The 17121-nt window shown below is 37.2% G+C and overlaps 1 protein-coding gene across 1 annotated transcript in view; it reads right to left on the bottom strand.

The window, feature by feature from the left end:
- Positions 1 to 17121, bottom strand: part of RP1 (RP1 axonemal microtubule associated) — a 247901-nt gene that overhangs the window by 13167 nt on the left and 217613 nt on the right. The window contains exon 15 of the mRNA XM_074318846.2: positions 14875 to 15087. Within this exon, the coding sequence (XP_074174947.2) occupies positions 14875 to 15087 (213 nt within the window). The remainder of the gene's footprint in view (positions 1 to 14874; positions 15088 to 17121) is intronic.

Below are 17121 nucleotides of genomic sequence, written 5' to 3' on the forward strand. Positions count from 1 at the left end.
TCTACATCATCCCTGAGGTGGTCTCCCAAATGGGACACATGTCCATCGGAAGAATTTTTTAGATTTACATAAAAATTGAGAAGACAGCACAGAGTTCCCATACACCCACAACCACTTTTTCCTATTATTAACATATTACATTAGTATGATACATTTGTTACAGTTAATAAACCAACATTGACATGTAATTATTAACTAACAATACTTCATTGAGATTTCCTTAATTTTTACCTAACATGTAGTTTTCTGTCCAGGATCCTATTCAGGATATATTACATTTAGTAATCAGGTCTCTTTAGGCTCTTCTTGACTGTGGCAGTTTCTCAGACTTTCCTTGTTTTTAATGACCTTGATAGTTTTGACTACTGGTCAGGTATTCCACTATTGGAATATGTCTGATGTCTTCCTCATGATTAGACTGGGGTTATGAGATACTGGGAGGAAGACTGCAAAGGTAGAGTACCATTTTTATCACATCATATCAAGGGGGTATATTACCAACATGACTTATTTCTGTTGATGTTGACCTTGATCGCATGGCTAGGGTAGTGTTTGTAGGATTTCTCTACTATAAAGTCATTATTTTTACCCCCCCCTTTCCATACTGTACTCTTTGGAAGGAAGTCACTATGTGCAGCCCATACTAAAGAAACAGGAATTATGCCTCCTTGAAGGCAGAGCATTTTACAGTTTATCTGGAATTCTTCTATACATATTTGTCTCTTATTCTCCATTTATTTATTTATTCAATCATTTATATACATTATTATGGACTCATGAATATTTTATTCTTTGGGTTATAATCCACTATTACTTTATGTATTTTGTTGGTCAAATTGTTCCAGCTTTGGCCATTGGGAGATCTTCCAGTTGGCACCTGTATTGATATACCCTCATAAGTGATATGTGTGTTGGGGGACACTTTCTTACTTTCTGGGACTACCAGGATCTCCAGGTTCACCTTGCACATTTCCTGCCCTCATTCTAGAACCAGCCATTTCCCCAAGAAGCCCTGGTTCTTTTTATTGGAGAATTTTATTAGAAACCAAGATCTGAGCACTTGGTCTGCTGGTTTGCCACTGGGGTGTTGTTACTTCCAGGCATTCATCTAACAGAGCAAAAATATATATGTGTTTATACTAACTTGTGTATATACACATATTTGTAAATATTTCTATATGCAACCATCTACATTATAGTAAGCTAAACATAAACTCACACTGATGTCTCCAACTCTAATGGATTAATTACCACATGGATAATTCTAGGTTTCTCTATTTGCTTCTCTCTAAACTTGTATTCTATCTATGAGAAATTTGGCTCCTACTATCCGCCACCCATTTATGCAATTGTTTTATTCTAATATATATTTTTAGTAGTATCAAAATTTTTAACCCATGGGAAACAACGTGATCAATTAGAGTAGATTTCTTATATGCAGTTCCCTTTGGTTTTTAGTCTTACTGACCCCATTCATTTCGAAACATACTTAGGTCAGGACCTTTTCCTTCTATCCCTTTCACAGAGGTTGTTTCACACACTTTTAATATAGTTAGATTCTCTTGTCATAGTTTGCATTCCCTCCTGGGATTCCAAACCTCCTAAATGATATTTTTTTCAGTTTTATTTTTTAATTTTTTTAATTGAGCTATAATTGGCATACAACATTATATGAGTTTCAGGTTTACAACACGATGATTTGATATTTATATATACAGCAAAATGATCTCCACAATAAATCTACTTAATAATATCCATTATCATACATTGTTATATAATTTTTTCTTGCGATGAGAACTTTTATGATCTACTGTATTAGCAATTTTCAAATATGATTTTTAAAAAATTTTGCATACATTAAGTTTCCCTCATTGTACCGTACAGTTCTGTGTTACGACAAAAGCACATTTTATATCCACCATTATAGTATCATAAAGAATAATTTTACTAACCTGAAGATAACCTAATGTTTCACCTATTTATCCCTTCCACTCTCCCCACAAGTCCCTAGCAACCACTGACCCTTTTACTGTCTCTACATTTATACATTCTCCAGAATGTCACGTAATTGGAATCATAAAATATGTAGTCTTTTCATTCTGGTATCTTACACTTTGCAATATTCATTAAAGTTTTCTCAATGTCTTTTCAAGTTTTGATAGTATTTTTTTGCTGAATGATATTTCATTGTACAGTTGTGCCACAGTTTACCCATTCACCTATTGAAGGATATCTTGGTTGCTTCCAATCTCTGATGATTATGAATAAAACTTCTATAATCATTCATGTGCAGTTTCAATTTTGAGTAAGATGAAAGGTCTGTGTCTAATACTTTTTTTTGCCTATGAACATCCAGTTGTTCCAGCAATATTTGTTGAAAAAGCCTATCCTTTCTCCATTGAATTGCCTTTATTCCTTTATCAAAAATAAGATGACTGTATTACTTATATGGGCCAATTTTTGACTTCTCTATTCTGTTCCATTAATCTGTCTATTCTTTCACCAATACCACACTGTCTTGATTACTGTAGCTTTATAGTAAGTCTTGAAGTTGGGTAGTGTCAATCTTCCAACTTTGTTCTTCTTCAGTATTATTCTGGATCTTTTGTGTCACCATATAAACTTTACAGTGTGTCAGTATCCATTAAATAGCTTGCTGAGATTCTGATTGAGATTGTGTTGAATGTATAGAGCAAGTTGGGAAGGACTGCCAACAACATTTAGTTTTCCTATCCATGAACATGGGATATTTGTCCATTTGTTTAGATTTTCTTTGATTCCTTTCATCAGAGTTTTACAGTCTTCCACATATAGAACCTGTTATACCTAAGTATTTCTCTATTTGTGCTAATGTGGTATTAAGTTATTAATTTAAAACTTCTTGCTGATTGGTAGGATATAAGAAAGCAATTGAATTTTGTATATTAACCTTGTATACTGCAGACTTGCTATATTCACTTTTTATTTCTAGGGGTTTTTTGTTGATTCTTTGAGATTTGTTACAAAAACCATCATGTCATCTGAGAACAAAGGCAGTTTTACTTATTCCTTCCCAACCCGTATAAAATTTATTTCTTTTTCTTGTCTCATTTCATTAGTTAGGACTTCTCATACAGTGTTCAATAGGAGTGGTAAGGGTGGGTATCTTTGCCTTGTACCTGATCTAAGGGGAAAAGAATTCAGTCTTTCACTGTTACGTATGATATTAGTTGTAAGTTTTTTGTAGCTATTCCTTATCAAATTGAAAAAGTTTTCCTCTATCCCTACTTTGCTGAGTTTTTCTCCTTATTTCACCAACAATATTCAATCAATCATTAAGACCCACTTACTACTTCACAACAATATCTATCAAACTTGACTCAAACTCTTCAGTTTTGCTGTTACTTCCCAAACTTTAGGCCCATATCACCTCATGCCGCAAACACTACAACCATTACATGAAGTGATGATAATGTTTTTGGATTATTAAACCAATATACTTCCATTGCTAATTGTAACCAGGCTCTCCCACATACTGTATCAATAATGCTCATTCTGTCATGGTAAGCAGAATGCAGCCTTGAACAAATAAATCATTGCTCAATTTTGAGTTTCGAAAGAGAAGGAATTTAAGAAATCTATATTAAATAAGAAATCAGGAGAAAGGTGTTTTTAATTGTCAAAACCAAGCTTTTTTGAGAGATAAAATAGTTGCCAAAGAAATTCCAGAATTGGACTTTATGTACCTAGAACCAAGCCTGAAAGACTAGATACCATAGAGTTTAAATGACAAAGCCACTGAAAAGGTAAATACCACATATGATGTAGAGGAAATTTCCACCGCACAGGAAGGAAAAAAGCCCATCTAGTGCAGGAAGGAAGGAGGCTGAGGTAAAAGGGCTTCAAAAGAAACCAGACGTCCTTATTGAGACACCACTTGGGATTGATTCTTGGTATAGCAAAGAAATATGGAGCAATAAAACATTCATATATTTTAGGGGAGAATTTCAAGAACTGAGGGTCTATCCTAGGAAATTTATAAATTTCCCTTACAGCATCAAAATATTTAGCATAGTACCAGAGCAACATGGCACCATCCAGAAGAATTAGAAATATCTGAAGGTGAAGTCTAGGCAGAGAACATTGATATAACTTCCTACCTTCTTCAGAGCCCACATGGAGAAATCAGGGGATTCAGAAGTTAGCCCATGCTGCAAAGGCAGTCTCAAGTACTGAGAAGATTCATGACATGGAAGAGGGCTTGGCTTTCTACAAATTGGCCACAGAGTTGGAAACCTTGAGACCAAAGTCTAGGTAGGTGTCTCAAGCTCCAGGATATTGCTCAATATGTTCAGGCTACAATATCAGCCTCATTTGAAACTACACAGTATCTAGATGTCCTGGAACAAACCAACTAAGTCACACTGCAGCAGAGACCAGTGTGGGCCTGAAGAAGAGTATATGTCCAGTGACCCTTCCCCATGACTGTTCTTTTTTTTTTTTGAAGGCTTTCCATCTAGGTACTATCCAAGGATAAAGGAAAAGAGAAACCAAAATTAAATAAAAGAAACTCTGGTATTATTGCTCTGTAAGAAATTGACCTTTGAACTACATAGAAGCCAAGGTATCTATAAGCATTATTTTGGCTGAAAAAAACAATCAACTGAACTAAGTATACTGTAACGTGCTAAAACTACTAGGCAAACTGTGGGCTTTTGAATCAAATTGTGTCTCGTTATAGCAAACTGATAATTATTCTTGCAAACTTTAGGTTCTCCATAAACTAGCCCATCTTCTACATTGAGGCCAGATTTATAAACTCTAATATCATTACCAGCCCATCATCTCCCCAAACTTAAAACAGATAATCTTGTTCAAAATACATGTCATTTTATATTAAAGAATCTTAGGCAACTGTCCATGACTCAAACAATTAAAAACCCTCTCCCAGACAGATCTCTTTCCTTATCAACACTGAACTTGATACTAACCTCTGTTATGGCACTTTCATACAGTAGTGTGATTATTACTTACATTTTTCTTTTTCCCTTCCAGATTGCAAGTTGCCTGAGGGTAGGGGCCATATATTACCATATCTACTGTAGCATTACAAGTGGGCACAGTTTCTGCCTTTTAGTAGAAACTCAGTCAATGTTTATTAGCTCCAAAAATGGTCTCTTTTTTTGTCAATTTTAACCTCAAAATTTGCTCATGTAATGTGTTTCCCTTTTTTTTTTTCATAATGAAAATGGGATTATTCCCTCTAAAACTCATCATTCTGGGTGATGGGGTTCAGGACACACGGCTCCAAAATATGACACCTTGCCGTATTGATTATTTTAAGCTAAAGGAATTTATAAACTCGCAGGTACAGGAAGGATTTTCTGACCTTCCCATGAAGGAGGTCATAAGAACCTCATGTGAGAAGTACCCTCTCTCTACCAGGAGGAAAGGAGCAACCTTATTTCGGAAGACAGAGGGACACTGAGAGAAATCTGAATAAATAGGCCTAGTTGTTTCTTCCAGTGCACTACACTTAGCTCATACCCTTTTCTCTCCTTACATTTTTCTACAATTTTCCACACTTCATCAAACCTAGCATAAAAATATTCAGATTTAAACACTCATTCAATTCTTTATTTCCTTAATAAGGCTCCTGTGTCACATAAAACTTATATAAAGCTGTATGCTTTTCTCTTGAGAATCTGTCCTTTGTTACAGGAGCCCAGTCAAGAACTTAGAAAAAAGATTTTTCCTCCTCTACACAGGAAATTTCTCCTGACTCACCTATTCTAACCAACTCAATCCGCCTCTCCTGAGCCCTCACATAGGCAGTTTAACTTGAATTGGATTACTAATCTGTTATTGTTATCTAGATCACTGGTGTGTGCATATTTGTTCCCTCCAACAGACTGTAAGAACCTGAGGAATGATATCATTTTTAACCCTCCACTAAGTATAATTAGTGAAAAAAATACACATAAAAATAAAATTAATACAACTGAATTTCAAAACAATAGCTTCTTTTGTTTTGATTCCCTCTTTCCTTCTTTTATTTAAAATTCCCTGCTTCATCCCTAACCCACATACAAACTGATTAATGAAATGGAGATGGGAAGTCAAAAAAGAAAAAAAGAAAGTGGATTCTGGATACAAACCACATGTTGTGCATAGTGTGTCTTCCTACACATTAATAACAAATACCAACTGGCAAAGCCATGTTGAAATATCTGATGCATGCTCACACCACTGCAAGCTAAAATAACATCTAATGCCCATTTTTTTCTACCGGCTCCTCTGCAGAAGGATATATCCTAGTTACCATCACCAAGTGATATTTTAACTTCTCATTCATTCATATTTGTTGAGCACCTACCAAATGTCAGGCCTTATTGAAAAGTTTCAGATATTTTAATAAACAGAGCAAATAAGAATCTCTCCTCTTATGGTACCCACATCTTAGTAATAAATATTCTATATACTACAGTATTACTAATGTTACTCATCAGCTTTTTCTTTTCCAGAATGAATCACTTGACAATTTATTCCTATCTTAAAGCCTGTTTGCTCCTGAGGTAGGGAAAATATTTGTTGTTATCCTCAAGCCCTTGTGTATATTCTTCAAATCATGCTATAAAGACAAAAATTAATGCATAGACTGCAGTACAAGAACAGTGAAATGTGAGATTGTTTTCTAGAGAATTCAACAAAATAATTTATCTTACAATTTTATTAAAATTGGTTTCTTTAAAAAGTTTTCATTAAGTACAACATGATTTAGATTCCCAGTTTCTAGTTTTGCACGTAAGAAGCTTAGAAGTCAACACTTCATCTTAACAAGTAAAAAGCTAAACAGACTGAAAAATCAACAACTCTTTTTGGATCTGTAAGAATAGTGAGAACATGGGGCTAATTGCAGCCTCTAAGACTGAAGAGACAGACAGGCAAACTCAGGAAGTCACAGCTTACTGTAGCAGAGACTCACCAGCAGAACCCAATGAGGGAACCAGGGCCCAGTACAAAATCTGAACCGTAATTGACAAATTGCTGGAGGCTTAATGTGGACAAGTCTGAGATTTAAAACTTCAGGGGGACCCACTCATAGAGGGGGCCCCTCACTTTTGTGAGTTTTACTTCCAGGAGCTCAGCCAGTTCCCTGTCAGATTTTTCTCTGATATTCAATATCTCTCTTGTCTCTGGCAAGGGAGAGGAAAAGGAACCATTTCGAAATACAGCAGAGCACTCTGGTCTTAACAAAGCCTGTCCATAGGAAAAACTAGTTAATCAGAGCTTAACTGACCTGCGGGAAGGGAAATCCCCAACTCCAGCCCACTCTAGCAATCCCAGAACTGAGAAACACTTGTGAAGTTCACTGTCCAGAGGCATAGGCTCACTAAAAACATGATTTATCATTATTTACATAAAACTAAGTAAGTCTTTCATTGAATTTTATACTTTTCAACCCACTGGTCTAGCATTGCGTATACCTAACCCACCTGTATGTTTCATATACACTTCTTAAAAATATGAATTATCTTTAATTTTTCAGTTATTTGCATGTAGAAATACACCAGTATGAGGTGTGATCACAAAATTTGGTGATGTTTAAATAAAAAAAAAAATTGAGGTAAAAGACACATTGCAATTAATCCCCTTCAAAGTACTTGCCCTCACTTCAAACACACTTATCCCATCTGTCGTGCAGGGCGGCCTGCGGGGTCTCAGCTCCCGCTCCCCACATAAGAACGCAGGACATGGTGAGGCCAAACAGGAACACCCATGGAGCCATAGATAGGGGAGTCATACCATTATATTCTCACTGGCGGCATCCGCCTCTCTGCAATCCGCTCTTGCTAGCTCAGCCACCATCTTCTTGCTAGCCCCCATTTTTTGCTAGCGTAGCCACAGCAGTTATATTAGTGGCCAGTGGCTCACTGGTTACAGCTGACAGCCAACTAGCCACAGCTGATGGCCATCCAATCACAGTTGATGGCTATTTACTACCTGACCCAGCACCTTTCCACATGAGGCCGAGAGCCTGGAAACCGCACTTCTGGCTCTGTCCCCACACCATCATTCTTGCCATTTTCTGAAGCAGTTCTGGAAGTCCTCTTTCATGAGTATCTTTAGTTGCACTGTTGTGGCTACCTTGATGTTCTAAATCAATTCAAAAACTTTACCTTTCATGGTGATTTGGCATTGGGGAAGAGCCAGAAGTCATATGGTGCTAGATCCAGTGAATAAGGTGGATAAGGAGGACAGACAGTAATGTTTCTATTTGACAGAAATCGCCATACGAGAAGCAATGTGTGATACAGAGCCTTTCTGTTGTGATCACAAAATACAGTGAACGCTGCTGCTGAGTGCCATCCAATAGAAAGGTAGGGATCTTCAATACAGGAAGGGGCGCATTGAACCTTATAATAGTGTGTGACAAGTTTCGACTTGTTCAGGGAGAAGGCATGTTTTAAAGTGTGCCATAAATCATCCTCCATCATGACAATGATCCATGTCACACATCACTTCTGGTATATGGCAATTTCTGTCAAATAAAAACATTACAGTGTGTCCTCATCCACCTTATTTACCAGCTCTGGCACCGTGCAACTTCTGGCTCTTCCCCAAAGTGAAAATGATTCAGGACATCAAGACAGCCATGACAGCAAAACTAAAGACACACACAAAAAGAGGACTTCCAGATCTGCTTCAGAAAGTAACAATAATAATAGGATAAATGTGTTTGAAGCAAGGGGTAGTACTCTGAGGAGGATTAATGGCACTGCGTCTTTTACTATAATATTTTTTTATTTGAACATTCACTGTACGAGGTATGGCAATTAAGTTCGTGAACTTGCCACCTTGCGCTTACATTGACAGCACTGTACAAACAGCTCAGTAAGGTTTCATAACCTTAATATATCAGTGTCTCACAGCTGTGTTTTTGTCTATATGTGGCGGTGTCTTGCTGAGTGACATTCATTATTGTTGTTGCACATTTTTGTGTGCTGTCGTGAGAATGTCTGAGCTTGATTAGAATGTCTGAGCTTGAATTAGAGCAATGAACAAACATTAAATTTCTTGTTAAACCAGACAAGAATGGAAGTGAAATCAGGGAATTTATGAAGATAATGCCATGAAGAAAAGGGCAGTGTACAAATGGATTAAATGTTTTTCTGAGGGGACAGAATGCATCGCTAATGAAGACAGGTCAGGGCAGCCAGTAACAAGCAGCACTGATGAAAACATTGCAAAAATTCATCAAATTTTGCGTTAAAATCATTGGCTGACTCTGAGAAGTATAGCAGACCAAGCAAACATCAATAGAGAAACAGTTAGGGAAACCTTAATTGAAAATCTTGGCATGAGAAAGGTGTGTGCAAAAATGGTCCCAAAGGAGCTCACCAATGAACAAAAGCAAAAGAGAGTCAAAGTGTGCTAAAACCTTTTGGAGAGGAAAATTGCTGTTTTGGGCCATGTTATCACTGGTGATGAAACATGGGTGTACTGACACGACCCTGAAACAAAGCGTCAAAGTGCACAGTGGAAGTCAGTCAATTCTCTACGACCAAAAAAGCTCCATCAGTCTAAATCAAGAGTCAAAACCATGTTGCTAACCTCTTTTGATATCAGAGGGATTACTCATTATGAATTTGTACCAACTGGACAAACAGTTAACCAAGTGTACTATTTGGAAGTGCTGAAAAGGCTGCGTGACAAAGTTAGACAAAAATTACCTCAACTTTTCGCCAACAAGTCATGGATTTTGCATCACAGCAATGCACCAGCTCACACAGAACTGTCTGTGAGGGAATTTTTAGCTAGTAAGCAAATAACTGTATTGAAACACCCTCCCTACTCACCTGATCTGGCCCCCAATGACTTCTTCCTTTACCCAAAGATAAAGGAAATATTGAAAGGAAGACATTTTGATGACATTCAGGACATCAAGGTTAATACGATGACAGCTCTGATGGCCATTCCAGGAAAAGAGCTCCAAAACTGCTTTGAAGGATGGACTAGGCCCTGGTGTCGGTGCATAGCTTCCCAGGGGGAGTACTTTGAAGGTGACTATAGTGATATTCAGCAATGAGGTATGTAGCACTTTTTCTAGGATGAGTTTGGGAACCTAAATTGTCAGACCTCATATTGTTTGATCACACCTCATATTTTGAGTGAAGACACAAAATAAGATAAATCTGTGATGAGCGAATCTTTCCAAGTTTTTACAAACTAAACTGACCCATAAACAAGAATCCTGCTAGTGTGAGTTGTCTATGTTTGCATGTGTCTTTGGTACACTGATCACTCTTTAGCTTGTTTTTCCTACAACTCCTACATCATTTTTTCCTTTGCATTCATGTTTAATGACAAGTTCCACCCACGTTATTTTGATGCTCGTTTTTCTTTTTTAAATTAACAAACTTACAACTGTCCCTAGTGGATTGCGTGCTGTTTGTTGCTCACTTGAAAGTCTACTACATCAAATCTATTAAAGTGATTTACTCCTACAGTATAACAATTTTATGGTGATAGAAATAGAAACTTTTGTTAGAGGATCAGCATCATTTGATTTGAACATATAAGTGTTTTTGCCTGTAAGAAATGTTTTCAAATATACAATGGCAGACACATTGGAAACATTAATGCTGTTATTCGATTCAATTTCTACAATAAATATTGAGCAGTTACAGGATTGAGGTACTGTTAGGTGTTTAAGGTATAGCAATTACATGAGCATACATTACCATTTACCTTTGAATGCAACTTAAATTCCTTTGGAGATTCGTCTCTAAACATATACAAACGAAGGCAATTAAGATGATTGTTATCATTCTGTTTTTCAAGAGAAATGCCATTACAGCATAGTGATTTCTGGTCAGATACAGTGAAAGTGAGAAATAATATGCCTGATTGTTATATGTCAATATAATTTCTAAAGAGCAAAAAAGCATATGAATTTTAACTAAAAAGACCCACTACCAAAATTTCAGATGGAGAATTTCAGTCAGACAATCATATCAATAAGTCACTAAACAAGGTATAATATAAAGAATGTCATGTCATTACAAAAATAAGACAGCTAGTTCAGCTTTTGGCACACAATAGTCAGAAATATTAGTCCATCTCTTCTTACTTTTATTGCTGATATTATTACAATATCAAAAAACTCACCTTTTGTCAGAATAGTGACACATTTTTCTATGATTTGAAGAGTATGCAGAACCTCTGGCTTCATGGAAAGGCTCTTTAAATTTTCAAATCTTTTAGTAATAACTTTCCAATGAAATAACTTTTCTAAGAACAGTCTTGGAATTTTTAACAGAAACACCAGGAAGCTAGAGACCTCTACAGAATGTTTGAGTCCCCAACTTTAGGAGGCATATGGACACAACTAACTGATGTATAAGTATGTCATAAACCAGGAAGACCTCCAAAACCTTACTTTAAGATGAAGATTTTTATCAACTTTTTAAAAAAAAAATACTAACAAGATTTCCTCTGCAGCTCTCTGAGATTAAACACACCTCACCCTATGTGGTGGCATTGATACTGAACTGGTACACTTTGGTAGAGCCATACCCATTTTTTTAAGTACCGAAATTGCTATTTTAGATAGTAAATAGCTGTACTTTGACCCTCCTAGTTCTTCCCTGATATCCTAACTGCTGCAATGTGGTCGGTCACAGCCCACTGCTGGGGTTGTGGGGTAGGTCCCAGCAGGAGAAACTGTGTCCTAATAACATGGCTAGCCAAAGTCTCATTCCCATCTTGGACCCCCAAACCTCCTTTGTTCCTTGCTCTTCCGTGAAGCTGCACACGTAGGAGTTGCCGTGTACTGAACTGGTTGTTAAATGTAGTATTTTGACTTGTGTGGACTTTTATTTGTGGTTTGCCCCTTTAGACAACCCTCCCCAATTACCAGCCTCTTTTCCTTTCAGTTCCTGCTTCTGTTAACCAAAGAAGATGTTTAGGCTGTAATAAAGAACAAAAGCATTTATTTGAGCAAAAAGGATTGTAATCTGGGAGTCAAGAGTCAGGTAACAACTAAATTGTGCTCCAAAGACAGCAAAGACAGGGTTATATATAGGTGAAATCTCGCAGTGTGATTTCCCCATTTAGGTCTTCTATGTGAATGAAAGATTCTGGCTAGGTTAACAGGGATTGGTTAGTTCCAATATGCAAACAGGGGGAGGTGAAAACTACAAGGGGGAAGTAAAACCATATGTGCTCCTCCAGCAGCTATTGTTCCAAGGTGTTCATGGCTCAGCCTTGAGCTGAGTTGAGCAACAGGTCAGCAACTTAATAGCAGTTCTAAGAACTGAGGCCCAAGACCTGCATAGGCCCCACTTTCATGGTGGCCTCCTGACTCTGTTGTTAAGTGACTTTCTTAGCAATGCTTATTCCATTTTATTTTCTCTATTACCACTTCATATATGTGTGTTGTCTTACATGGCCTTAGAGGAATGACCTTAGTCCTCTGGACGGATTACATGCAATCAAGATGTAGCATGCTCATTTCCAAAAGGCCCAGAGAATCACTTCACTGTGCTCTGAAATGGCCTGAATTCCTAATTTAAATGTCCTAAATATCAAGTTCCATGTAATCAAACAGCTTATGCTCCTTCATCTTTATCAATAGATCTCATTGGGTTCTCTGTTTCAGCTATTTCTGTCCAAAAGCAAACAGAACAGATGTCTCTGCCTTTTTCAAGTTATTAAATACCTTCAAGAAGTGATACTTGGGTTTAAAACTCCAATGCATCATTGCCCACCTCAGTTCCAAAGTGCACAGGAAATCCTGAACCTAGCTTTCATCCTGAGTCAGGGAGGGAAAAGCAAGGGAGGTTCCTAGTGTTGATACAAAGAACAGCACAGGCTGAAAGGACACAATTTCAGACCCAATCATTCACTTGGCAAGCTGTCAACAAGACTCGTTCCAGCAAAATTGCTGAAGGAGAAAACTTTGTGTTCATGTTTTGAATCCCCTCACTCCGGGGTATCCTCATTCTGGTCTCTCCTCATTGGGGTCACCCCAGTTTCTCCATCCTGTTACCACAAATACTCCACAACAGGGGTTGGAGGTAGATTGACATGGTTGACTCTCAGCTCTGACACTGACTTGGGGGGTTTAGAAGCAGCCTCTTCATCTGCAAAACGAGCATACCAACAGTTCCTATGTGGCAGGATAACATTTCTAAGTATTAATCTATAAATTTAATCTTCCTGCGCTCACCAAATTTTTTCAATTGAACACCAAGGAGTTCTTCCGTTCTCTCAGCCTAATCAGACAGAGCCGAATCATACACAGCACAAACAGGAAGAAGAAGAAAAAAGCATGAGTGTTTAGTGCCAGGCACAAAGATTCAACATTCTTCTATATGCTTACAGAGGAAACGTACTCATTTGAAGGGACAAGATGAACATCACACTGAGCTAGAAATGGAAGAGTCAGAGAGGGCCCACACAGACTGGAAAGGGAGGAAGGACAGAACCAGGAAAACTACCATCTCAATTGAGTATGAGGCAGCTAAATGGAAGGTAACCAAGCCCTGAGATGTCCCTTTGGTTTTCATCTTGGGAAGATACAAATTTCCAATTTTCCAATGTTGGCCTGTTCTCACTTTGGAGTGACAATTATCTGTGCCCTTACAAACTCTCCCTAGAAACTTCAAAACACACATATCCCAAAACATGTCATGTAGTAACACACTATCAGTCTCATGGTTCTGAACACTCCTACAAGTCCCAGAAGATGAAGGTTTGTGTACTTTGTGGGTGTTGGTTATATGAAGGAAGAGCCACTTCCTGATAGTCCTCCTCTAAGGTGACTGAGCATTATGAAATCACACTCTCAACTAGCCTGGCCATAGCATAAATGTTATCTGTTTTTAATATCAATCAGTCCACCTAACAGTTTAAAGACCATAAGCATGATATTCTGTCTCTTATGCATGGCTTCCTCTGCTGTGAAGTCGGATATAGCCCATTGCACAATGTTCTTGTGAGTCAATCAAGGGTGCTAATTAAATGTGCGTGTGTGCCTGAGCTTTTCTTTTCTGCACTGTGAACATCAGACTCACCAGTCTGTAGCAAAAACAGGGACACAAAGAACCATAAATGGTCTAAGCCTTCCTTCTTCCCAACCCCAGAAGCTTGTAAAAATTCTCCTAAATAGCCAGATGCCATATTAGTAAGGAGATAGAAGAGTGGGAACACCTCCAGGTTTATCCAAAAGATACAGTTTAAACTAAACTGTTTCAAACAAGAACAGATGAACAGAGCATTAATAGGTAAACTAAATTTGTAATTTTATATGCCCATCAACCTATAGGAAAATTATGACTATATTAAAGTTGTTATGCTAATTATCTCCCAAATCCCCTCCTAAGTCTTAAGATGTTAAAGAAAAATCCCTAATATTTAGAATTTAAAATTACTTCCTTACTCAAAGTACAGGGTTTCCATTGGTGGAAATTCAGGCACCAAAAGAAGCAGTGAGGAAATATTGTTGAGCCTAGGTCCTCAAAGCATGGTTTGAAGACCAACACATCAACAACAGCTAGTTGAATTATAAATGCAGGCACATAGGTCCCACCACAGTCTATCTGAATTAGAATCTGCTTTCTAACACAATTCTCAGGTGATTTGTATGTACATTATGTTTCAGAAGCAGTGTCTAAAGGGTCAGGATTGCTCTCTAATCATACCAAGCATTCAGCTGCCCTCCCCACTCATTAAAAACACCAGCCAAGGGAGACCAACATATATAACATCCAATTTGCAGAATGATCATAGGTTAAAACTAAAAAATGAAATACTCAGAAAATGCCATTCTCATATGTTATTGGCAAGTGTCTTTAACATGTGCTGAGAAAAATAAGAGCAGATGCTTACTGTTCCATCACACTGGCCATCCTTAATCCTCAGATACATCTGTGCATTTTTCACACTTTCAAACATGCAAATCCCAGAGCTGATTTTATGCACTTTCCAGTAGGATTTTTCAGACTGGTTTCCCACTCCACTGCAGGTCCCATCAGGCTGGAGACACAGGGCCTGGCATAGGCTGGTAGCAAGTAGAACCACAGCACTGTTGAGGAACATGCCCTTCAAAGTAACAAACAGAATAGAAAAGCAATAAATAACAAGCTCACATTATGCTAGAGGAAGATGGATAGAGGAAGAGTTTATTCTCTTAGAGAAGTTGCAGTGATCAGGATCTTACCAGAAGTTTTGTGGCTAAAAATGAGCAAAAAAAAGGGAGTAAATAATTTAACTGCTATGCAAAGCTAAACAAAACGAAAGAAGGCTACCTGGTGAATTTACAACAATCATTATTTATTGAGAGTGAAAGGGTATAAGCATCAGATGCTAGAGAGATTTTAAAAAGATACAAAACACAAACTCTTAAGAAATTTACAATAACTGATAAAAAAAGTTTTAATACTAATACAAAGCAAATAAAAATAGTGTGCTAGAAGAAGAATGAAATGCACTCTATGGATATTAGTTAAATGTATGCATGAAGTCGTGAATAAATAAATACATAAATATATAAATAAATAAAAAGAAATATCAAATACAAATAAGACATATTTAAGTAAATCCTATGCAATCAATAGCTTAAGAGGAAGACAACAAATCCTCGAAAGTTGATTAGAAATACACTAACAATGTAGAGAAATGGATAAAAATATATATATATACAAGTCACAAAAGACAAAATACAAATGGTGAATAAACATAAGAAAAGGTACTCCACACCACTAATTAAAAACATAAATAAAGCTAAAATTAGATGTTTATTTCTCTAGAAAAATGTCAGGTTTTTTTGTTTGGTTGGCTGGTTGGGTTTTCTTTAAGGACCATACTTAACACTGAGATCAATGAAAATAAATACTTTCTGCACTGCTAAAGGGAGTTATGCAATAAAGAGTTTAATTTTATCCAGAGATGTCTGGCCTTTCCCCTGACCTTCTGAGAGTAAAGCTCTAAATGTAGAGCCTGATAGGAGTGCCTTTGTTTGCCTGAGGGCCTTGGGCCAGCCATATAGGAAAAGGGTGATTTAGGATGGGACTGAGTCACAAGGTGTCAGTTGATCTCCGGAGAAGCTGGAGACTGAGATCAGCCACATATACTCCCTACATAATGGAACCCCAGTAAATACTCTGGGTACCAAGGCTCAGGTGATCTTGATCTCTGGGTGGCAATACTCCATGCATCTTGTCATATATTAACGCTGAGAAAGTAATTGTCTTGACTCCACAGGAAGAAGAAAATGTTCGGTACTTTTCCTAGATGCTACCCTACGTGTCTCTTTCCTTAGCTGATTATTTTATTATTATTAAAGTTTATTGGGGTGACAATTGTTAGTAAAGTGACATAGATTTCAGGTGTACAATTCTGTAATACATCATCTATATATATCACATTGTGTATTCACCACCCAGAGTCAGTTCTCTTTCCATCACCTTATGTTTGATCCCCCCTACCCTCATCTGTATCTCCCTCCCCCTTACCCTCTGGTAACCACTTAACTATTGTCTGTGTCTATAAGTTTTTGTTTCTTCATTTGTTTATCTTGGTCTTTTGTTGTTTACAGTATTATACCACATATCAGTGAAATCATATGGTTCTCTACTTTTTCTGTCTGACTTACATCACTTAGCATTATAATCTGAGATCCATCCATGTTGGCACAAATGGCACTATTTCATCTTTTCTTATGGCAGAATAGTACTCTATTGTGTATATATACCACAACTTCTTTATCCAATCATTTATTGAAGGATACTTAGCTGATTTTAATCTGCATTCTTTCTCCATAATGAAACGTAACCATGAGTATAACAGAGTTCAATGAGTACTGAGTTATTCTAGTGGTCTCAAGGACCTCTAAACTCTAAAGTTTGTGTCAGCATTGAGAGTGGTCATGTGAACTGTTTCCTCTGATTTCACAGTTGACTTAACTTTCCCAGGATTAAAAATTGGTACGTTTTTCTGGAAAAAATTTGACAGCATGTTTCTAGAGTCTTAAAGACTTTGTATTATGACCTTAAATTCAATTTCAAATTATCCAAGCTAAAAAAATAATAAAATATGTGGTCAAATACATGTCGAAGTATATGTTTCAGTAACATA

Source organism: Rhinolophus sinicus, chromosome 7 (genome assembly GCF_057876585.1).
Source record: "Rhinolophus sinicus isolate RSI-liver-muscle chromosome 7, RSI-T2T, whole genome shotgun sequence".
Taxonomy (NCBI): domain Eukaryota; kingdom Metazoa; phylum Chordata; class Mammalia; order Chiroptera; family Rhinolophidae; genus Rhinolophus; species Rhinolophus sinicus.